Consider the following 19,691-nt stretch of genomic DNA (forward strand, 5'->3'; position numbering starts at 1 on the left):
CATAGATATAAGCACAAAGAAAGGAATACATTCCAAGTAGGTGAATAGGACAAAACGCCAGAAAAAGAACTAAAAAAAAACAGAAATAAACATTCTATCTGAGAAAGAGTTCAAACAAAAAGTCATAAGGGTTCTCACTGATCTTGGGAGAGGAATAGATGAACATAGTGAGATCATCAACAAAGACATGGAAAATATAAAAAAGAACCAGTCAGAAATGAAGAATGCAATATTGGAAATGAAAACTTCACTGGAGGGACTTAATAGCAGAGTCAATGATACAGAGGAACAGATCAGTGAGCTGGATGAAAGACTAGAGGAAATCACCCAAGCTGATCAAATAAAATAAAAAAGAATTTAAAAGACTGAGGACAGTCTAAGGGACCTCTGGGACAACATCAAGCACTCTAACCTCCGTATTATAGGTGTCCCAGAAGGAGAAGAGAGAGATAAAGAGGCAAAGAATTTATTTGAAGAAATAATAGCTGAAAACTTTCCTAACCTAAAGGAGGAAACAGACATCCAGGTACAGGAAGCACAGAGAGCACCAAAGAAGATAAACCCAAAGAGGCCCACACCAAAACACATTTTAATTAAAGTGTCAAGAATTAAATATAAAGAGAGAACCCTGAAAGCTACAAGAGGAAAGCAACAAGTTATATGCAAGGGAAACCCCATAAGGCTATCAGCTGACTTCTCAGCTTACAGGCTAGAAGAGAGTGGCATGATATTTAAAGTGCAGAAAGGAAAAAACCTACCACTGAGAATATTCTATCCAGCAAGGTTATCATTCAGAATGGAAGAAGAGGTAGAGTTTCCCAAACAAGCAAAAAACCAAAGAAGTTTATCACCAAGAAACCAGTTTTATAAGAAATGCTAAAGGGGCTTATTTAAGTGGGAAAGAGAAGACCACAAAAAGGAATAAGAAAATTACTTTTTATAAAGCAATAAAAGGACTAGTAAAGGCAAATATACAATACAGGTAGCAGATCAACGACCTACGAAGATAATATGAAAGTCAAAAGATGAAAGTACTAAAATTATCTATTTCCAGGATAGGAGGGTAATGGATACACACACACAAAAAAAAAAAAGGTTAGATATGATATAAAAAACATAAACTGTGGGATAATGGGAGTAAAAGAGTAGAGCTTTTAGCAAGAGGCCAAACTAAAGAGATCATCAACTTAATATAGATTGATATATAAATAAGTTATTATATATGAACCTCATGGTAATCACAAACCAGAAGCTATAATAAACACATAAAAAATTAAGAGAAAGGAATCAAACATAATACAAAATTAAGAGAAAGGAATCAAACATAATGCTAAAGAAAACCATCAAGCCAGAAGGGAAGAGAGCAAGAGAAGAAGAAAGGAACAGAGAAGAACTTCTAGAACACCCAGAAAAAAAGTAACGAGATGGTAATAAGTACATAAGTACACACTTATCAATAGCTACTTTAATTGTCAATGGTCTACATGTTCCAATAAAAAGGCATAGGGAGGCCAATTGGATAAAAAATAAAAAGACCCATATAAGTGCTGCCTAAGAGAGACACACTTCAGACATAAAGACACTCACAAACTGAAAGTGAAGCGATGGGAAAAGATACTCCATGCAAATGGCAATGAAAAGAAAGCTGGCGTAGCAATACTTATATCAGATAAAATAGACTTTAAAACAAACTCTGTAACAAAAGACAAAGAAGCACACTACATAATGATAAAGGGAACAATCCAACAAGAGGATTTAACACTTGTAAATATCTATGCACCCGACATAGGATCACCTAAATATACAAAGCAATTATTAACAGACATAAAAGGAGAAATAGACAGTAACACAATAATAGTAGAGGACTTTAACACCCCATTTATACCAACAGATAGGTCATCCAAACAGAAGATCAACAAGGAAATATTGGCCTTAAATTACACATTAGACCACATGGACTTAGTAGATATATACAGAATATTCCATCACAAAAGTTCAGAATACATATTCTTTTCAAACGCACATAGAACATTCTCCAGGATAGAAAACATATTAGGCCACAAAACAAATCTCAATAGATTTAAGAAGATTTTAATAATACCAAGCATCTTTTCTGACCATAAGGGTATGAAACTAGAAATCAACTACAGGAAGAGAATCAGAAAAGCCACAGATATGTGGATATTAAACAAAATGCTACTGAACAATTCGGTCAATGAAGAAATCAAAGGAGAAATCAAAAAAAATACCTGGAGACAAATGAAAATGAAAATATGACAGCCACACAACTGTAAGAGGAGGCAGGGACAGCCTGGCCTGCACAAACACTTTTGGAGTTGCAGCCCAGCCCGTGGGAGCACCCACCATGCCACAGCAGCCCCACCAGTGGGAATGCTCTACACCAAGTGGTGGCAGCTGAGCTCCTGTGAAGGCACCCACCCACAAATGCAGCACAGGTGAGAATGCTCCTTGCCCATTTGGAAGGCGCCCTCACCTGTGGAACACAGGAGCCCATGGGATCCACCAAGTGGTGGCTAAGCCCCTACATAGGAGCCCCTCCTGCTTAGTGTGCAGCAGCTCAGCCAGTCCCCTACCAAGCACAGAGGCCCTACCTAAAATGCCTGACCTACCCACCAAGTGCAGAGGCCCTGCCCACATGAGTGTCATCTGCAGAACAGCTGGGGCCAGCCCAGGTGAACACAGAGTAGCCCTACCTGCACAACTCCAGCAGATGGGGTGAGATCAGGAAACAGCTCCTGTGTCCCCACCAGAGGTGGCAGGTGGAATCTACAACCTGATACTACCACAAATGCACCTACAAAGGACCAATTCATCAAACAATGTGAAGAACTACAGTAATATGTCTGACCAGAAGGAAAATGACAAGTCTCCAGAAACCAGTCCTGAAGTCACAGAAATTTACAATCTAAATGACAGAGAATTCGAAATAGTTGTCATAAAGAAATCAATGAGTTACAAGAAAACTCAAAAATACAGTTCAATGAGTTCAGGAATAAAATTAATGAGCAGAAGGAATATTTCACCAAAGAGACTGAAACTCTAAAAAGAAAACAAACAGAAATTCTGGATATGAAGAACACAATTAATGAGATAAAAAGTAATCTAGAAACTGTAAAAAATAGAGCTGATGTTATGGAGGATAGGATTAGTGAATTAGAAGACAGAAATATGGCAATGCTTCAGGTAGAGGAGAGAGAACTAGATTATAAAGAAAGGAAGAAATTCTCCAAGAAATATCCAACTCAATTAGGAAAATCAATATAAGGATTGCAGGTATTTCAGAGGGAGAAGAGAGGGAGAAAGGAGCAGAGAATTTATTCAATGAAATAATAGCTGAGAACTTCCCAAACCTGGGGAAAGAAATAGACTTACAAGTACATGAAGCCAATAGAACTCCTAATTACATCGATGCAAAAAGACCTTCTGCAAGGTATATAATAGTAAAACTGGCAAAAATCAATGACAAAGAAAAAATATTAAGAGCAGCAAGGCAGAAGAAAATAACCTACAAAGGAGCCCCTATCAGGCTCTCAGTGGATTTCTCAGCAGAAACCTTAAAAGCTAGGAAAGAATGGAATGATATATTCAAAATACTGCAAGACAAAAACTTTCAGCCAAGAATACTCTATCCAGTGAAATTCTCTTTCAGATACAATGGAGAAATAATAGCTTTCCCAGATAAACAAAGCTGAGGGAGTTCATCACCACTAGACCTCCTGTACAAGATATGATGAAGGCAGCCCTCCTACCTGAAACAAAAGGCAAAGGTTTACAGAGCTTAGAGCCAGAAGATAAATAGACAGACAAAATCAGAAAATTGAAGCTTTCCATCATAATAGGTTATCAAACACTTACTAATAACATAGGCGATAAAGGGAAAGAAAGCATCAAAATAACTATACACACTTCAATTTAGTCACAAACTCACAAGAGAAAAAAGAAGAATTTGTTACAACGATAACTCAGAAGGGGAAGAGGAAAGGGATGCAATCTGCTTAGGCTAATGGAGATAAGAGGCTATCAGAAAATGGACTACCTCAGCTATGAGATCTTTTATACAAACTTCATGGTAAACACTAAACAAAGAGTCAGAATACAGCCACAAATCCTAAATAAAGAGAAAACCATCACAGAAAACCATAAAACTGAAATGGCTGTCAGAAATACAAGGGAAGAGAAAAAGGAAAATATAGAACAACTGGAAAATAAGAGATAAAATGGCAGTTTTAAGCCCTCAAATATCAATAATCACTCTAAATGTCAATGGATTGAATTCTCCAATCAAAAGACACAGAGTGGCTGGATGGATCAAAAAACAAGACCCAACAATATTCTGCCTCCAGGAAACACATCTCAGCTCTAAAGACAAACAGAGACTCAGAGTGAAAGGATGGAAGATGATACTCCAAGCAAATGGCAAGCAAAAGAAACCAGGTACAAGCCATACTTATATCAGACAAAGCAGACTTCAAGATAAAAAAGAAAATGAGAGACAAACAGAGGCAGTATATAATGATAAAAGGGACATTACACCAAGAGAAAATAACACTTATTAATATATGCACCTAACACAGGAGCACCAAAGTATATAAAGCAACTATTAACAGACCTAAAGGGAGAAATTCACAGCAACACAATAATAGTACAGGACCTCAATACCCCACTTACGTCAATGGATAGATAACCCAGACACAAATTCAACAAGGAAACAGTGGCCTTAAATGAAACAATAGACCAGATGGACTTAATGGATACACATAGAACATTCCATCCAACAACGGCAGAATACACATTCTTCTCGAGTACACATGGAACATTCTTAAAGGTAGACAATATGCTGGGAAACAAGGAAAGCCTTAATAAATTTAAGAATATTGAAATCATATTAAGCATCTTTTCCAACCACAATGCTATGAAACTAGAAATCAAGTACAAGAAAAAAATCCAGGAAAGCCACAAATATATGGAAACTAAACAACCATTAGATTAATGAAGAAATCAAAGGATAAATTTAAAAATACCTGTGGGGAAAATGAAAATTCAGCATACAAACTCTTGTGGGATGCAGCAAAAGTGGTTATAAGAGGGAAATTTAGAGAAATACAGGCCCACCTCAACAAACAAGAAAAATATGAAATAATTAATCTTAAGCTATACCTAACAGAACTAGAAAAAGAAGTCAAACAAAGCCCAAAGTCAGCAGAAGGAGGGAAATAATAAAAATTAGAGCAGAAATAAATGAAATAGAGGATTTAAAAAAAAAACAGTAGAAAAGATCAATGAAACTAAGAACTTATTCTTTGAGAAGATAAACAAAATCGACAAACTCTTAGCCAGACTCACTAAGAAAAAAGAGAGAAGGCTCAAATAAATAAAGTCAGAAATGAAAGAGGAGAAATTACAATAGATACCACAGAAACACAACAGATTATAAGAGAATACTATGAAAAACTACACGGCAACAAATTGGATAACCTAGAAGAAATGGAGAAATTCTTACACTCATACAACCTCCCAAAACTGAATCAAGAAGAAATAGAGAATCTGAATAGACCAATCACAAGACATTGAGACAGTAATCAAAAACCTCCCCCAAAACAAAAGTCAAAGACCAGAAGGCTTCTCTAGAGAATTCCATCAAACATTCAAAGATTTAATATCTATCCTTCTCAAACTATTCCAAAAAATTGAAGGAGTCAGAACACTTCCTAACTCATTCTATGAGGCCAATATCATCCTGATACCAAAACCAGACAAGGACAACACAAAGAAGGAAAATTACAGGCCAATATAGCTGATGAACTTAGACGCAAAAATCCTGAACAGAATATCGGCAAACCGAATACAGCAATACATTAAAAGGATCATACACGATGATCAAATGGGATTTATTCCAGGGACACGGGGATGCCTCAACATCCGCAAATCAATCAATGAGATACACCACGTTAACAAAAGGAAGAATACAAACCACGTGTTCATCTCGATAGATGCAGAGAAAGCATTTGACAAGATCCAACATCCATTAATGATAAAAACTCTGAATAAAATGGGCATAGAAGGAAAGTAACTCAACTTGATAAAGGTCATATATGACAAACCCACAGCCAACATCATATTCAATGGTGAAAAACTGAAAGCCATCCCTCTGAGAACAGGAACCAGACAAGGGTGCCCACTCTTACCACTCCTGTTCAACATAGTACTGGAGGTTTTGGCCAGAGCAATTAGGCCAAAGAAATAGAAAGAGAAATAAAAGCTATCCAAATTGGAAAGGAAAAAGTGAAACTCTTGCTGCTTGTGGATGGCATGATTCTACATATAGAAAACCCCAAAGAATCCATCATAAAACTATTAGATATAATCAACAACCATAGCAAAGTTGCAGGGTAAAAAAATCACCTTACAAAAATCAACAGCATTTCTATACACTAACAATGAACAAACATAAAGAGAAGTCAAGAATATAATCCCATTAACAACTGCAACAAAAAGAATAAAACATTTAGGAATAAATTCAACCAAGGAGGTGAAAAATCTATACACTGAAAACTAGAAAACATCATTGAAAGAAATTGAAGAAGACATAAACAAATGGAAAGATATTCCATGCTCATGGATTGGAAGAATAAACATAGTTAAAATGTCCATACTACCTAAAGCAATCTACAGATTCAATGCAATTCCAACCAGAATCCCAATGACATTCTTCACAGAAATAGAAAAAAGAATCCTAAAATTTATATGGAACAACAAAATACCCCAAATAACCAAAGCAATCCTGAGAAAAAAAGAACAAAGCTGGAGGCATCACAATCCCTGACTTCAAAATATGCTACAAAGCTATAGTAACCAAAACAGCATGATACTGACACCAAAAAAGACACATAAATTGATGGAATGGAATTGAAAGCCCTGAAATAAAACCACACATCTACAGACAGCCAATCTTTAACAAAGAGGGTGAGAATATACAATGGAGAAAGGAAAGTCTCTTCAACTTGGGAAAACAGGACAGCCACATGTAAAAGAATGAAAATAGACCATTCTCTTACGCCATTCACAAAAATAAACTCAAAATGGATCAAAGACTTAAAGGCAAGATCTGAAACCATAAGACTTCTAGAAGAAAATATAGGCAGTACACTCTTTGACATCAGTTTTAAAAGGATCTTTTTGGACACCATGTCTTCTTGGACAAGGGAAACAACAGAAAGAATAAACAAGTGGGACTTCATCAGACTAAAGAGCTTCTACAAGGCAAGGGAAAACAAGATCAAAATGAAAAGACAACCCACTAATTGGGAAAAAATATTTGCAAATCATATATCCAACAAAGGGTTAATCTCCAAAATATACAAAGAACTCACACAACTCAACAACAAAAAATCAAACAATCTTATCAAAAAATGGGCAAGGGATATGAACAGACATTTCTCCAAAGAAGGTATATGGATGGCCAATAGGCACATGAAAAGATGCTCATCATCACTGATGGAAATGCAAACCAAAACTACACTAAGACATCATCTTACACCGTTAGAATGGCTATAATAACCAAGACAAAAAAATAACAAATGTTGGAGAGGATGTGGAGAAAAGGGGACCCTCATACACTGCTGGTGGGAATGCAAACTGGTGCAGGCACTATGGAAAACAGTATGAAGATTTCTCAAAAAATTAAAAATAGAACTACCATACGACCCAGCCATTCCACTACTGGCTATCTATACAAAGAACTTGAAATCAGCAATTCGAAGAGACTCACGTACCCCTATGTTCATTGCAGCATTATTCACAATAGCCAAGACATGGAAGCAACCTAAGTGCGCATCAACTAATGACTGGATAAAGATGTGTGTGTATATATACATACACACACAATGGAATACTACTCAGCCATAAAAAATGACAAAATCGTCCCATTCACAACAACATGGATGGCCCTTGAGGGTATTATGTTAAGCAAAATAAGCCAGATAGAGAAAGACAAACCCTGTATGACTCCACTCATATGTGGAAGATAAACAAACACATGGACAAAGAGAACAGATTAGTGGTTACCAGTGGGAAGGCAGGTGGGGGGTGGGCACAAAGATGAAGGGGTGCACTGATAAGATGACTGACAAATGATAATGTACAACTGAAATTTCACAATGCTGTAAACTATCATAACCCCAATAAAAAAAAAATGGGCAGAGGATCTGAACAGACGTTTTTCCAAAGAAGATACACAGATGGCCAACAAGTATATGAAAAGATGTTCAACATCACTAATTACTAGGGAAAGCAAATCAAAATTACAAAGAGATATCACCTTACACCTGTCAGAAGGGCTACAATTAACAAGACAAGAAATAACAAGTGTTGGAGGAGGATGTGGAGAAAAGAGAACCCTCAAACACTGCTGGTGGGAAGGCAAACTGGTGCAGCCACTATGGAAAACAGTATAGAGATTTCTCAAAAAATTAAAAATAGAAATACCATATGATCCAGCTATCCCACCACTGGGTTTTAGCCAAAGAACATGAAATCAACAATTGAAAGAGATTTATTCACCCCTATGTTCATTGCAGCATTATTCACGATAGCCAAGACGTGGAAGCAACCCAAGTGCCCATCAACCGATGAATGGATAAAGACGATGTGGTATGTAAACACAATGGAGTACTACTCAGCTATTTAAAAAAAGACAAAATCGTCCCATTTGCAACAACATGGATGGGCCTTGAGGGTATTATGTTAAGCAAAATAAGCCAGACAGAGAAAGGCAAACACTGTATGATTTCACTCATATGTGGAAGATAAATACACACATGGACAAAGAGAACAGATTAGTGGTTACCAGAAGGGAAGGGGATTGGGGGTCCACAAAAGGGGTAGAGTGGCACATATGCACAGTGACAGATAAAAACTAGACTAATGGTGGTGAGCACGATGCAGTCTATACAGAAACTGATATATAATAATGTACACCTGGAAATACACAATGTTATAAACCAATATGACCTTTATAAAATAATTGAAAAAAGAAATCCTTAAAGTTGAACAAAAGTAAGACATATTCTTTACAAACTGTTTACTTTTAAGTGTTTTGTATTTCTTTTTTTCTAATTAGAAAAACTATGTGTCAGGTGGCCTCTTGAAGTCACTGAACCCCAGGCTGCCCCCAGCCCTCCTGCGGAGAGCAGCCTTTTGAAACTGTGGTCAGTGATGCTGGTGTGCTCACCCACATCTCCTTTTCAATTTCTGCTCCATAAACATGATCACATATGCACACACACTTCGCATACTGTACCTGGTTCAGCTTATCTTTCTCTTCAATACAGGAGGCCGCTTTTTTCTGCTCTCTGTTTACTTCTGAAACCAGCCTCAGGATCGTTTCTCTGCTAGCTTTTGCCTCCATCTCATGGACATTTATAGTCTCTTCAAGAGTAACAATTTGTCCTTTCATGAATGCATTTTCCTTGCACAGCTCTCTAAGCTGAAGAGAAAGCAATTACAGCCATCTCATAAAAATCAACAATTTCGCCCCACTTTCTCTAAGCAACTCTGATCTATATACCTCATTGACTGCATTTGCATATGAAAACAATGAAAGCACCATCCCACCATCCACTCAAAAGATCACATTTTCAAAGGCAGTTTCTAAACACTGTCGTTATGTGCAAACCTGGCAGCCGAATTAAAACTAATCAAAAGGTAGCCAGCCACAAAGTAACAATGATGAGAGTTCAACCAAAAGCTTTCCAACAGAACAAGCATCAGCAGGCTCTGGCTGCTAAATAATCAAGAAGCAATGTTCTACAGAGGTTACGGCAGGTGAGGGAGCGAGGGAGTTCTATTCACGCCACGTCGGCCAGCACCAGCTGTGAGCAAGGTGCTACCTGGCTGAGGTGGGTGGCAGAAAGACAGAGAAGAAGACAAGACTCTCTTTAAAAAAAAAAAAAAATCCCAGGGCCACCCAGTCGTGTAGTGGTTAATTTCACATGCTAGGCTTTGGCGGCCTGGGGTCCCCAGGTTCGGATCCCAGGCACGGTCCTACAGACAACTTGCTCATCAAGCCATGCTGTGGCAGCATCCTACATACAACAGAAGAAGATTGGCACAGATGTTAACTCAGGGCCAATCTTCCTCACCAGAAAAAAAAAACCTCTGTAATTAATATAAGCAAAGAAAAATCCTGGATAACATGCTCAAGCAGTGGTTATCATTGGGGTTAGCAGGGCTTTCGCTCTCTATGCTATGCATTTGAATTGTCAAGCGGGAGCATTAGTAAGATATGTAAGATTTACAAGGAGGGAAAACAAACCAGGCTCCTTAGCAGCAGGGAACCAGCCATGCAGACAAGTTCACTCTGTAAGGCCAGGGGACACTATAGGAAGACCTGAATTTCCCCATTTCTGTTAAGACTCTCTGTAAAAGTGACAAACCGTTCATCTTCATGGTGCCAACAGGGTGCCCTGCTCCAACTTAGGGCTGTTCCCTCTCTCCTGAACACTTTTCCTCTTATATGTGTGCTCACTCCCCAACATCCTTCATGAGTCCCCCCCTCAAAGGGCACTCTTCAGCCGGTCTGCCTAAGCTGGCGTCCCAGCCTCCTACCGGATTTGCTCTCTGTCCCCGTAGCCTGATTTGTTTTTCTTTGTTGCACCTTTCACCATGGGGGATAATATTAGATATTTGTTTCTTTCCTCTCCGTCTTTACCCCACGATAACGAAAGCTCCAGCAGGGCACAGACTTAGTCTCGTCTCACTCCCTGCTGTATCCTCGGCACCCAGACAGTGCCAAGCATGCAGTCATCACTCGCGAAGTATTTGAGAAGTGAATGAATGTCAAACAAGTTCTTAGGAATGCCTCTTTTCCACCAAGTTTCCTTGGGAGTGTGAACCCTTGTGTTTATGATGGCTATGAAAGTGAAGAAATGGCTTTGAAATTAAAGGAGTGGCTTTGGTCCACTTCTCAGGGGAACGCTTAGTGAGTGCTGATCAAGACAGCAGCCTTCTTGCTCTTGGCCAGTGATTTTCTTTTAAGACAGGTTCCTGTTCAAGCCATGGGGATGCTAAAGCTCTAGGGTCCTAATATGTGTTTTCAAATGCAAGTTCTATTATCATTCAGATATGATGAGGCCAATAGATCAGGAGACAGTTGCCACTGCAAAGATAGTCTGTTACTCACAGTTCCCAAGAGGAGGGGTACCCATGCCATGCAGGACCACACGGGGAGCACCAGGGTCAGTAGGAGACAGAAGGAGCAAGGGGAAATTGTGTATTCCACAGGAAGGAATGGGTGAGGCAGCGTAAGCAGGCTTGGGATTGGCTAGTTCGAATAATTTCAACAGGCTCTGTAGTGTAGGAGCTGTCCCTAGGTGTCTGGTACCTGGCCCTGGGGTGATCAGGGCAGGTGGCTAGTGGCCCAGAGTGTGAGAGCCTGATAGAAGAAGTGATTGGGGTGTGGGTTCTGGGTTAGTTGGTTTGCTCCAAGGAGAGTCATTTCTAGGAATTGGCTGACCCTGGGAGCGGCCGTCCCTCCTGGGTCAGCAAGGCCCCAGATGTCAAAGGTTAGAAATACAGAAAATAAAAAGGGATGATTAATATAGTATCAACACGCAGATTAGCATCTGCAGATCGTCCCTGATGTGGGAAAGCATGTCGTAAAGGAAGGAGCTTCTGAATTCCCTGTTCTTTTCCCCACCACTTGGCTTTAAAGGCAAGCCCCCAAACTATACTGTCGACTTTGACAGCCAGGCTCCTGGTCACATATTAGCAACAAGGAGGAGGAGAAGACGCATCTGGCACCCTCAAGGGTATCAGACAGATCTAGGCCTCAGCTACCAAAACCCATCGGTGAAGTCAACACTTCCAGAAGTAAGATGAAACCATTTTGCAGCTTTCAGAGAGTTCCTGGGAAACTTCCTAATAAACAACTGAGAAGTGGCCTTTAAGAACGACTGCATGGAAACCCATCAGGAAGCAAGGATACAAAAGGTGTGTGGATGACAAAGATGTGGTGAGCGCTCAAACACTTTCAGGTGCCCTGATGCGTCACTATGGGCCACGTGAATTATTCAGTTGATATAACTAATTTCCATCTTAATGGCAACCTACCATTAAAGCAGGATTTTCATTATTTGGTTCCAATGTAAAATTAAAAAGTACTTTAGAATTAATCTTAACCTTATATTCAATAAGTATCCCCAATATGACACACAGTTGGTTTTGTTTTTGGTTGGGTATGTGTGTATTTCTGTGTATAACCAAAACAAACAAACAAAAATCTTCCTAAAATACATCATTAAAATGAATAATTAATTATATTGACAAGCTAAATATATTTTAGACGAAACAATTAATCTAGAGGATAATTAATCCCAAATAACGCTAGAAAGGATCTTGGAATTGAGGCTCAGAGAGGTGATATGGTTTGTCCCAGGTCATACAGTATATTAATGCTACATTTGGGCCAAAGTCCCATTCTCCTGCCACCCCTAGACTCAACCGCAGCTCTTGCTTTCATGGCACATGTCAGAAGGACACTGAAGTTGTGGGCTCTTTAACTCGCATACAAACACCTTCAGAACGACGTCTTCTTCTGACGCCGCTCCATTTTCCTTGTTTGGATCTAAGCAGTCATGAAGTTGCGCTAGAAATTCCTCACGTTTCCTGCAATTCGTTGAGATTTGATTCATATTCTTCTCATTTTCCTTTAAACACTTTCTATCAAGCAAATAAGAAATGAGTCAAGTTTTAACACCATAGAAGATTAACATTCACCAAACGAAGTTCAGAACTCAAGCTCTCGGCGAGGAATAACTAATCATCATTTTCAACACAACACAGCTTCCCAGACACAGAGCACATCATTGTCGCGCAAGCCCTGTAAGAGATGGAAAAACCTGGAAGCAATTCTGGGCACTGACACTTCACAGAAATGTAGCAACATCTTCATGGCATCTTAGATCTAGTAACAGCGAGGGAGACAGACTCTTTGCCGCCTGTCCCCGATCTTCCAGGATCTGCCGAAGTGGCAGGAAAGTCTCTAGATCACACATGGATCCATATAGTCATGGGTCTCTGTTGGGCCCCATAAAGGCGGACAGTGCTACTACATTAGTTTTAGGAGACCATGCTTCCTTTTATTTTCCAATGCTATACAGTGATCGATAAGGGTTAGTTAGGCATTCCCTGGTTCATGGTCAAGCATAACTATAAAAAAAAATACATCAAGAGCACGAGTTGTTCCCACCTCTGGAAAAGAGGTGTTCAATCACCAGCAAAGCTCATTATAGTCTGCATACACCCAGAGTTTTCAAAGAGTGTTGGAATGGCCCAATCAAGGAAAATCACTTATTTATGCCCCGCTCTGAATATTTTATTTCAAATCTCCGATAGGTTTGCTAAAATAGCAGGGTCTATTTCTAATGCTTTTAGATCATCAAAAAATGGACATATTTTAAAGGCAAATTAGAATCATTTTGGTAATTTGGTATCATTTTTTCAGTACCCTAGATAATAAACGTGATTATTGCTTTCCCTTTTTAACATGTTGAGTGTTTACTGCAAATTCTTTCACTCTATTCAAAGATTAACAAAGCATATAATTGCATATACTCAAAAACATATCATATTTCTATTTAGAAAAATGTATAACAATAAAAGACCAACATCAATATATCTTTAAGCTCTTATTTTCAGCATATGAAAGGTAATATTTGTTCTCTGACTCATGGACGACACAGCAAATGCTATAGTTCTGATTAACATATATAATTCCAATCCCAAGATTTCAATCTTACTTCTCCATTCCAAGGTTCTTTAAACTCTTTCCACTTCTATTTTCATTTCACTTAGACCCAACAAATTTCCAGGAATCTATCCTAAAACATAATCACATAAATGTGAAAATATGAATATACCTGGATATTCATTACAGATTGGTTTATCATTTTTTGCATAAGTAACCTAAGTCCTTATAGGAAATAGCAAAGGGAACAAGTGAATTATGATATTTCAAGCAATAGGATATCATGGGCCATTAAAATGATATAGTGAATGACTTTTCAAAATATCTACAACATATTATTCAGTAAAATCATTCATTACATGATGTCATTTGTGTGCAATATTCTTAAAATCTGTTCAACAAAATGTTAACTCAAGCTTTTATGGAATCACCAGGTTTTGAGTAATTTTAATTTCTTTTTGGCACTTTTCCATATTTTTTAAATTATTTTACGAGTATGTATGATTTTTATTATTCATTTACTTAATAAATATTTATTGGGCACTTACTATGCACCAGGCCCTATCAAAGGTATTAAAGATATAGTAATAAACAAAGCAGATAAACATCCCTGCCTTCACAGAGCCTACATTCTAGTTGGGAAGAAGGACAATATCAAAATCTTATTGTATGTAAAATGTGTAGCATGTTATAAAAGGGCTGGAGAGAAAAAACTAAGCAGGAAAGAGGGAAGGAAATATTTGTGGTGAGCGAGTAAACTTTTAGCTGTAGTTACTCATGGAAACTCTGACTGAGAAAGTGACTTTTCAGTGAAGACGTTACAGAAGCAGAGAGGCAGCCATGTAATAACTGGGGGACGAGCTTTCCAGGCAAAGGAAGAGCAAGTGCAAAAGTCCTGAGGTAGGATCACACCTGGTATGTTCAAGGGGCAGCAAAGGAGCCAGTGAGCTGGAATGGAAAAAAGAAGAGAGGTGATGGAAGCAAACCAGGTCAGGATGAGCCATTTAGGTCACAGAAACCACTCTTTATTCCGAGTCAGATGGGAAGTCATTGGAAGGCCCTGAGCAGAGGGCTGATATGATCGAATTTGTGTTTTAACAGCATCACTTTGGCTGCAGGGGGCAGAGGCAGAAGAGGAAAAACACTTACGAGGCTGTTGGAATAATCTGGCTTGGACCAGGTTAGTGGCCATGAGGGTGGCAATGGGAAGCAGTCAAAATTTACATTTATTTTGAAGGTAGACGCGATGGACTTTGGTGAAGGATCAGACATGGAGTGTGACAGAGAAACAGAGCTAAGGATAATTACCACGATGTTTCACCTGGTCAACTAGAAGAATGAAACTACCATTAAATGAGATGTGGAAACATCGGGAGCTGTTTGGGATAGGTCAAGTTTGAGATGCCTGTTGGACGTCCACGTGGAGATGTCTGGTAGGTAGTAAGATGCGTGGGTCTTGCGTTCTGGGAAGAGATCCAGGCTAGATTTAGAAATGTGGGAGTCACTAGCATTTAGACCAGACTGAAAGTCATACGACTAGATGAGATCACCGAGAGAGTGAAGTTAGACAGAAACGAGGAGCGGTTCAAGGACCGAGCCCCGGGGCACTCCAACATTTGGAAGTCAAGGAGAAGGGGAGGAAACAGCAAGAGACGATGACAGCAGCTGGAAAGGTAAGATAAAAAGCAGGCTTGTGTAGTGTCTGGGAAGCCAAGAGCAGAAAGTGGTTCAGGGAGAGACCAACTGCGAGTGATATATTGAAAGGTCAAGTAAAATAACGACTGATCACTTAATTTGCAGTGTGCGGTCACCAGTCACTTTAACGAGTGGTTTCAGTGGAGCAGATCCAAGAGAGGAGAGAGGAGAGAAATTGAGACAGCGACTATATATAAATATTTTAGGGAGTTTTGCTGTAAGTGGAAGGAAAGAAAAAAGACAGGAGCTGGAAGCATGAGCTTTTTTTTTTTTTTTTGAGATGGAATAAGTAAAATAAATATCAAGTATCTTATTAATAAAGTTATCTAAGTTATACATAGAATTATAAAAGCACATTTTAGGAACCACTAGTTCCAATTTTGTCTCAATAATCACCTTTGGCCAGAACTAAGTGTGGAAAACCTCAATTTCATGAATTCTCTGCAAAAACTGGCAATAAAACCTAACGAAGAGTGTTCGAGGTGGTCTGGGCTTCTGGGGTATTTTTATAACTAGCTTCTGAATAAACACCTCCCTCTGGGCCCCCCCACCACCTCCAGGTAAACGTCCACTTAGAGGAAATCTTCCATATTGTACAAATAAGCATTTGCAGCTCTAATCAGTAGGACATAAATATGCTTAGGACGAGGCCTTGTTTGGACTCTTGGTGACATTTAGAAATGAGCTTGGGAAAAATCTTCAAGACCCCAAAGATATTTGAGGACAATACATATATATATATATAATTTTCGAATTGAGTTTCAGGGCCAAATAATGCAAAATGCCAGTACCTTCAAGGGTAAACTCTGCTGTCAGAAGCTAGTATTTTAACACTAACTCAACTAAGCCATATCCTGAAATATCCTTACTGTAATTTTTCATCGAGTTCTGCCACTGTCTTCTTTAACTCCCGGTTCTCCTTGATTGCAGTGTGAGCCGTGATTTCTGTCCTAATTTTAGAGGAGGAGAGTGCTGCTGAGTCTTCTTCTAGCTCCTGAACTCTGTCTCTCAGAGAGGTGAGGAGAGACGATTTCCTGGCATTGTTTTCTTTGTAGTTTTCCACTTCAGCTTTCAACTCTTGACAGGAAACTTCTTTCGAAAGCATCTTGGATCGGAGATCTCGAAGCTACCATGGAAATGAGGTAAAAAAGAGGAAAAGGATTTCAATGGTATAAGTTTGAAGGACCTTTAAGAAACCCATACTTCAAAATTTCACTCTTTTATTCATATTTTAATCCAACTTTACTTTCTTGTTTTCGTATTTGTATCTGTATTACCAGATGGGAAGTTAGGCCTAATTAGTGAGCTTCACGTTCTTTTTCAAAACCAGTTGAGCAACGTCTTATGGTGGTTTAGTCTCACTCAAGAGATAATTGTGGTGTACTTTGCAAAAAGCAATAAAATATTTTGCAGTAATAACTCTCTTTCTAAATCTGTATTGCTACTATCGCTGCTGCCAATGAAATGGGGAACCTATAAGTCACGCTATTTAGGATTTCACGGCCACAACAGTTTGCCAAGCAAATACAGACTTTTCACCATATCACCACATTCCTCCCACATGCCTTGTGGACTTTTATGAATTCTGTGGCATCAAAGTGTTGAATAATGTTTGTGCCCTGTTAAGGTAAGATGTCAGGTCCACCTTATAAGAAAACTTGATGAATGCAGGTATTTCTTTGGAATTGTGCGTATGCATGCATATGTTTATTCACACACATCTTATGGACTCATTGTTCAATGGGGTCCTGGCAGCCCAGTGAGACCACTAGTTACCTCACAGGCAAGTCTGGGGTTCCTCAGGGCCACCAGGCTGTGGGCAAAATGGGGATAGGCAGACCGTCTCAGAAATGCCACTATAGACCTGATCCAGCCAGAGGTTGGCTGGATCCCAATCATCTTCCTAGAATTTCCCCCAGCCAGTCAGAACTACCAGCAGAAAAGGATTCAGAATTCCAGCCTAAGAGCTCCGGATTACAAACAATCCGTATTAAAGGAACATATTCTGAGAGATGCTAAGAGTCCTCGAAAGCCCTTGCAGAAAAAAAACAAAGTCCTCAGGTGCCTCCAGACCCCTCAAGGCTGTGGAGCTCCTCTGAGATCTAGAATCCAGCCCAGGCAGCATGGCAAATGCATAACCTTTCAGGAATTCTCTAGAACTAAGGGGTAGGTGCACAATAAGAGAATAAGTTTAAACTTTGCCGAAAGGTTGAAATCTGCATCCTGCCGTGCTATTTGTAATCACCTCTACGCTCTGCTTCGCTCTATAAAGAAGCTAAAAAGGCCCATTTCTGAGTTACAAAGATGCATAATCTTACCTCAGACTGAGCACATTCGAATTTGACCAAAGTTGCTGCAAGGTCACTTCGAGCATTTTCAGCCACATTCCGATAGTGGTTTAATTGCTCCCGAGTGACGGGGACTTCCAAAAGATGATCGTAAGTTCCCTGATAGGGTTCCCACTAAAGACAAAATATAGAGAAGAGTCATAAACAGTCCTTTCTGTGCAGCTGTGCAAAGCAAGATGAAATACAGAAGCATTCCCTCAGCCCAAATGTGTCAAAAATGCTACCCAGAGAAATGTTGTGTTCAGATCACTTCATCCTCACGCTCAAAGTTCTGAGGCGGGAGACAGCCCAGGCACAAACAACATGCTCCCCCAGGATGGCAGTGAGGGTGGCGTTGACAAACTGGCCTGTGCCACTTCAGAGTTTCCTTCCACCCAATCCAAATGCCATTTGAGCTCTGACCAGAACCAACAGAGTTAACAAAGGCATGGCAGAAGAGACACAATGTGACACCACACCGAACTAGGAGGCGGTTTTTATTGTTCTTCTGTTTCCAGACTACAAAGATGATCAACTCACCTCGTCTGTGGAATAAAGTGTTTCATTTGTTTATGCAAGAGATCATGTGAGTTAAATGCAAAAGGTTGCCTCCTTCCTAATTATTCCTGGTGCCATTTATTCTGCAACTCATAACCTATCTTGGGATCATGAAGGTGACTCAGAGGAATGCCTGAGACCACTGGTAGTGTGATGGGACGTGAAGAGTCCTTGCCCCTTCTAGAAAGGAACAGCTCCCAAGGCCACTGATGGCTGCCAGTAACAAAACATGGATCCCAGCGTGCCCAAATTATCCCAATTTTTCAAGACAAGTCATATATCCAGACTTTTCAAGGTAAAACGTCCCAGTTTTTGCACCTTGGTTCAAACGCTTAATAAAGAAATCCTGTACGAGCCAAATAAACTCATCTGCAGAGCAGATTTGACGGGTGTGGCCTGTGGGTCACAGTTGACAACATCTAGTTGTGTTTCTGTCCTGCTTCCTTCAAGAATTATTCCTGAGCTTGGACAGGTCCTATGCCCACCTCCAAGAATTTTCCAGGGCCTGTGGTCTTTGTGAAAGACGTACCAGAAAGCCACTCATTTTTGAAGGAATATAAAAGAGGTCACATAAAGGAAGTTTTCCTGGAATTATCTAAGTGGACTCAGAGGACACCCCAGTAAAACGTGTTTATGACCGCCCAGCTACTCAAGTGCCAAAGACTACTGTTTGGAAAACTCATGAATGTAAAAGTCATCTTAAAGTCCTTCACTTTACAACAAGCGTTGTCATGACGAGCGTGTTTCAATCCACGAAATGCCAAACCAAACCGTCAGTGCACTTAGTAACAGCCTGTGTTTGCCAATCAAAACACACATCCAAGAAGATGGTAGGTGTGTACGCCTGGGGAAAAAGCATAAAACGTTTAACTGCATCTAATAAGAGAACCACATCCTGTTCAGCCTCCCCCAATATTCAGAAGGACCTTCTCCACCCTAACCACACAGCAAGATTGTCTAAAATAGGCCACGTGAGGACCTCGGTCACTTACGAGGTTGGAACTATAGGATCCATGGCACGCGACTGTATAAAATTCGTTAGGAAAATAAGTTCCTCGGTAGCTATGATTCTTTCTTTCAATGACTAACATCCTTTTTTAGGAATGACGTTAGTAGTCATCCCGTAATTTTATGCCTCCTCCTCGTGAAGAAATATTGTGTCCAGTGGATGTAATATTAAGAGTCACACAAGACACTTCAGAGATGGCCCTGCATTTTAGGAGGTTACAATCTAGGGCAGAACACCAAAAGCGTTAGCATCTTCAAACGCTCATGGGGGAAAGAAACAGCCCATTAGGATATCATCTCCTCTCACACTGGACCAGCGCCTACGTTCGGAAGACTCC

The 19,691-nt window shown here is 39.6% G+C and overlaps 1 protein-coding gene across 2 annotated transcripts in view; it reads right to left on the reverse strand.

The window, feature by feature from the left end:
• CCDC170 (coiled-coil domain containing 170) overlaps positions 1–19,691 on the reverse strand; it is a 91,965-nt gene that overhangs the window by 45,945 nt on the left and 26,329 nt on the right. For both annotated transcript variants that reach the window (XM_046668798.1, XM_046668797.1), the window contains exons 2-5: positions 17,779–17,922; positions 16,330–16,586; positions 12,594–12,738; positions 9,320–9,505 (exon numbers count right to left, since the gene is read on the reverse strand). In XM_046668798.1, coding sequence (XP_046524754.1) covers positions 9,320–9,505; positions 12,594–12,738; positions 16,330–16,586; positions 17,779–17,922 — 732 coding nt within the window. The remainder of the gene's footprint in view (positions 1–9,319; positions 9,506–12,593; positions 12,739–16,329; positions 16,587–17,778; positions 17,923–19,691) is intronic.

Source organism: Equus quagga, chromosome 8 (genome assembly GCF_021613505.1).
Source record: "Equus quagga isolate Etosha38 chromosome 8, UCLA_HA_Equagga_1.0, whole genome shotgun sequence".
Taxonomy (NCBI): domain Eukaryota; kingdom Metazoa; phylum Chordata; class Mammalia; order Perissodactyla; family Equidae; genus Equus; species Equus quagga.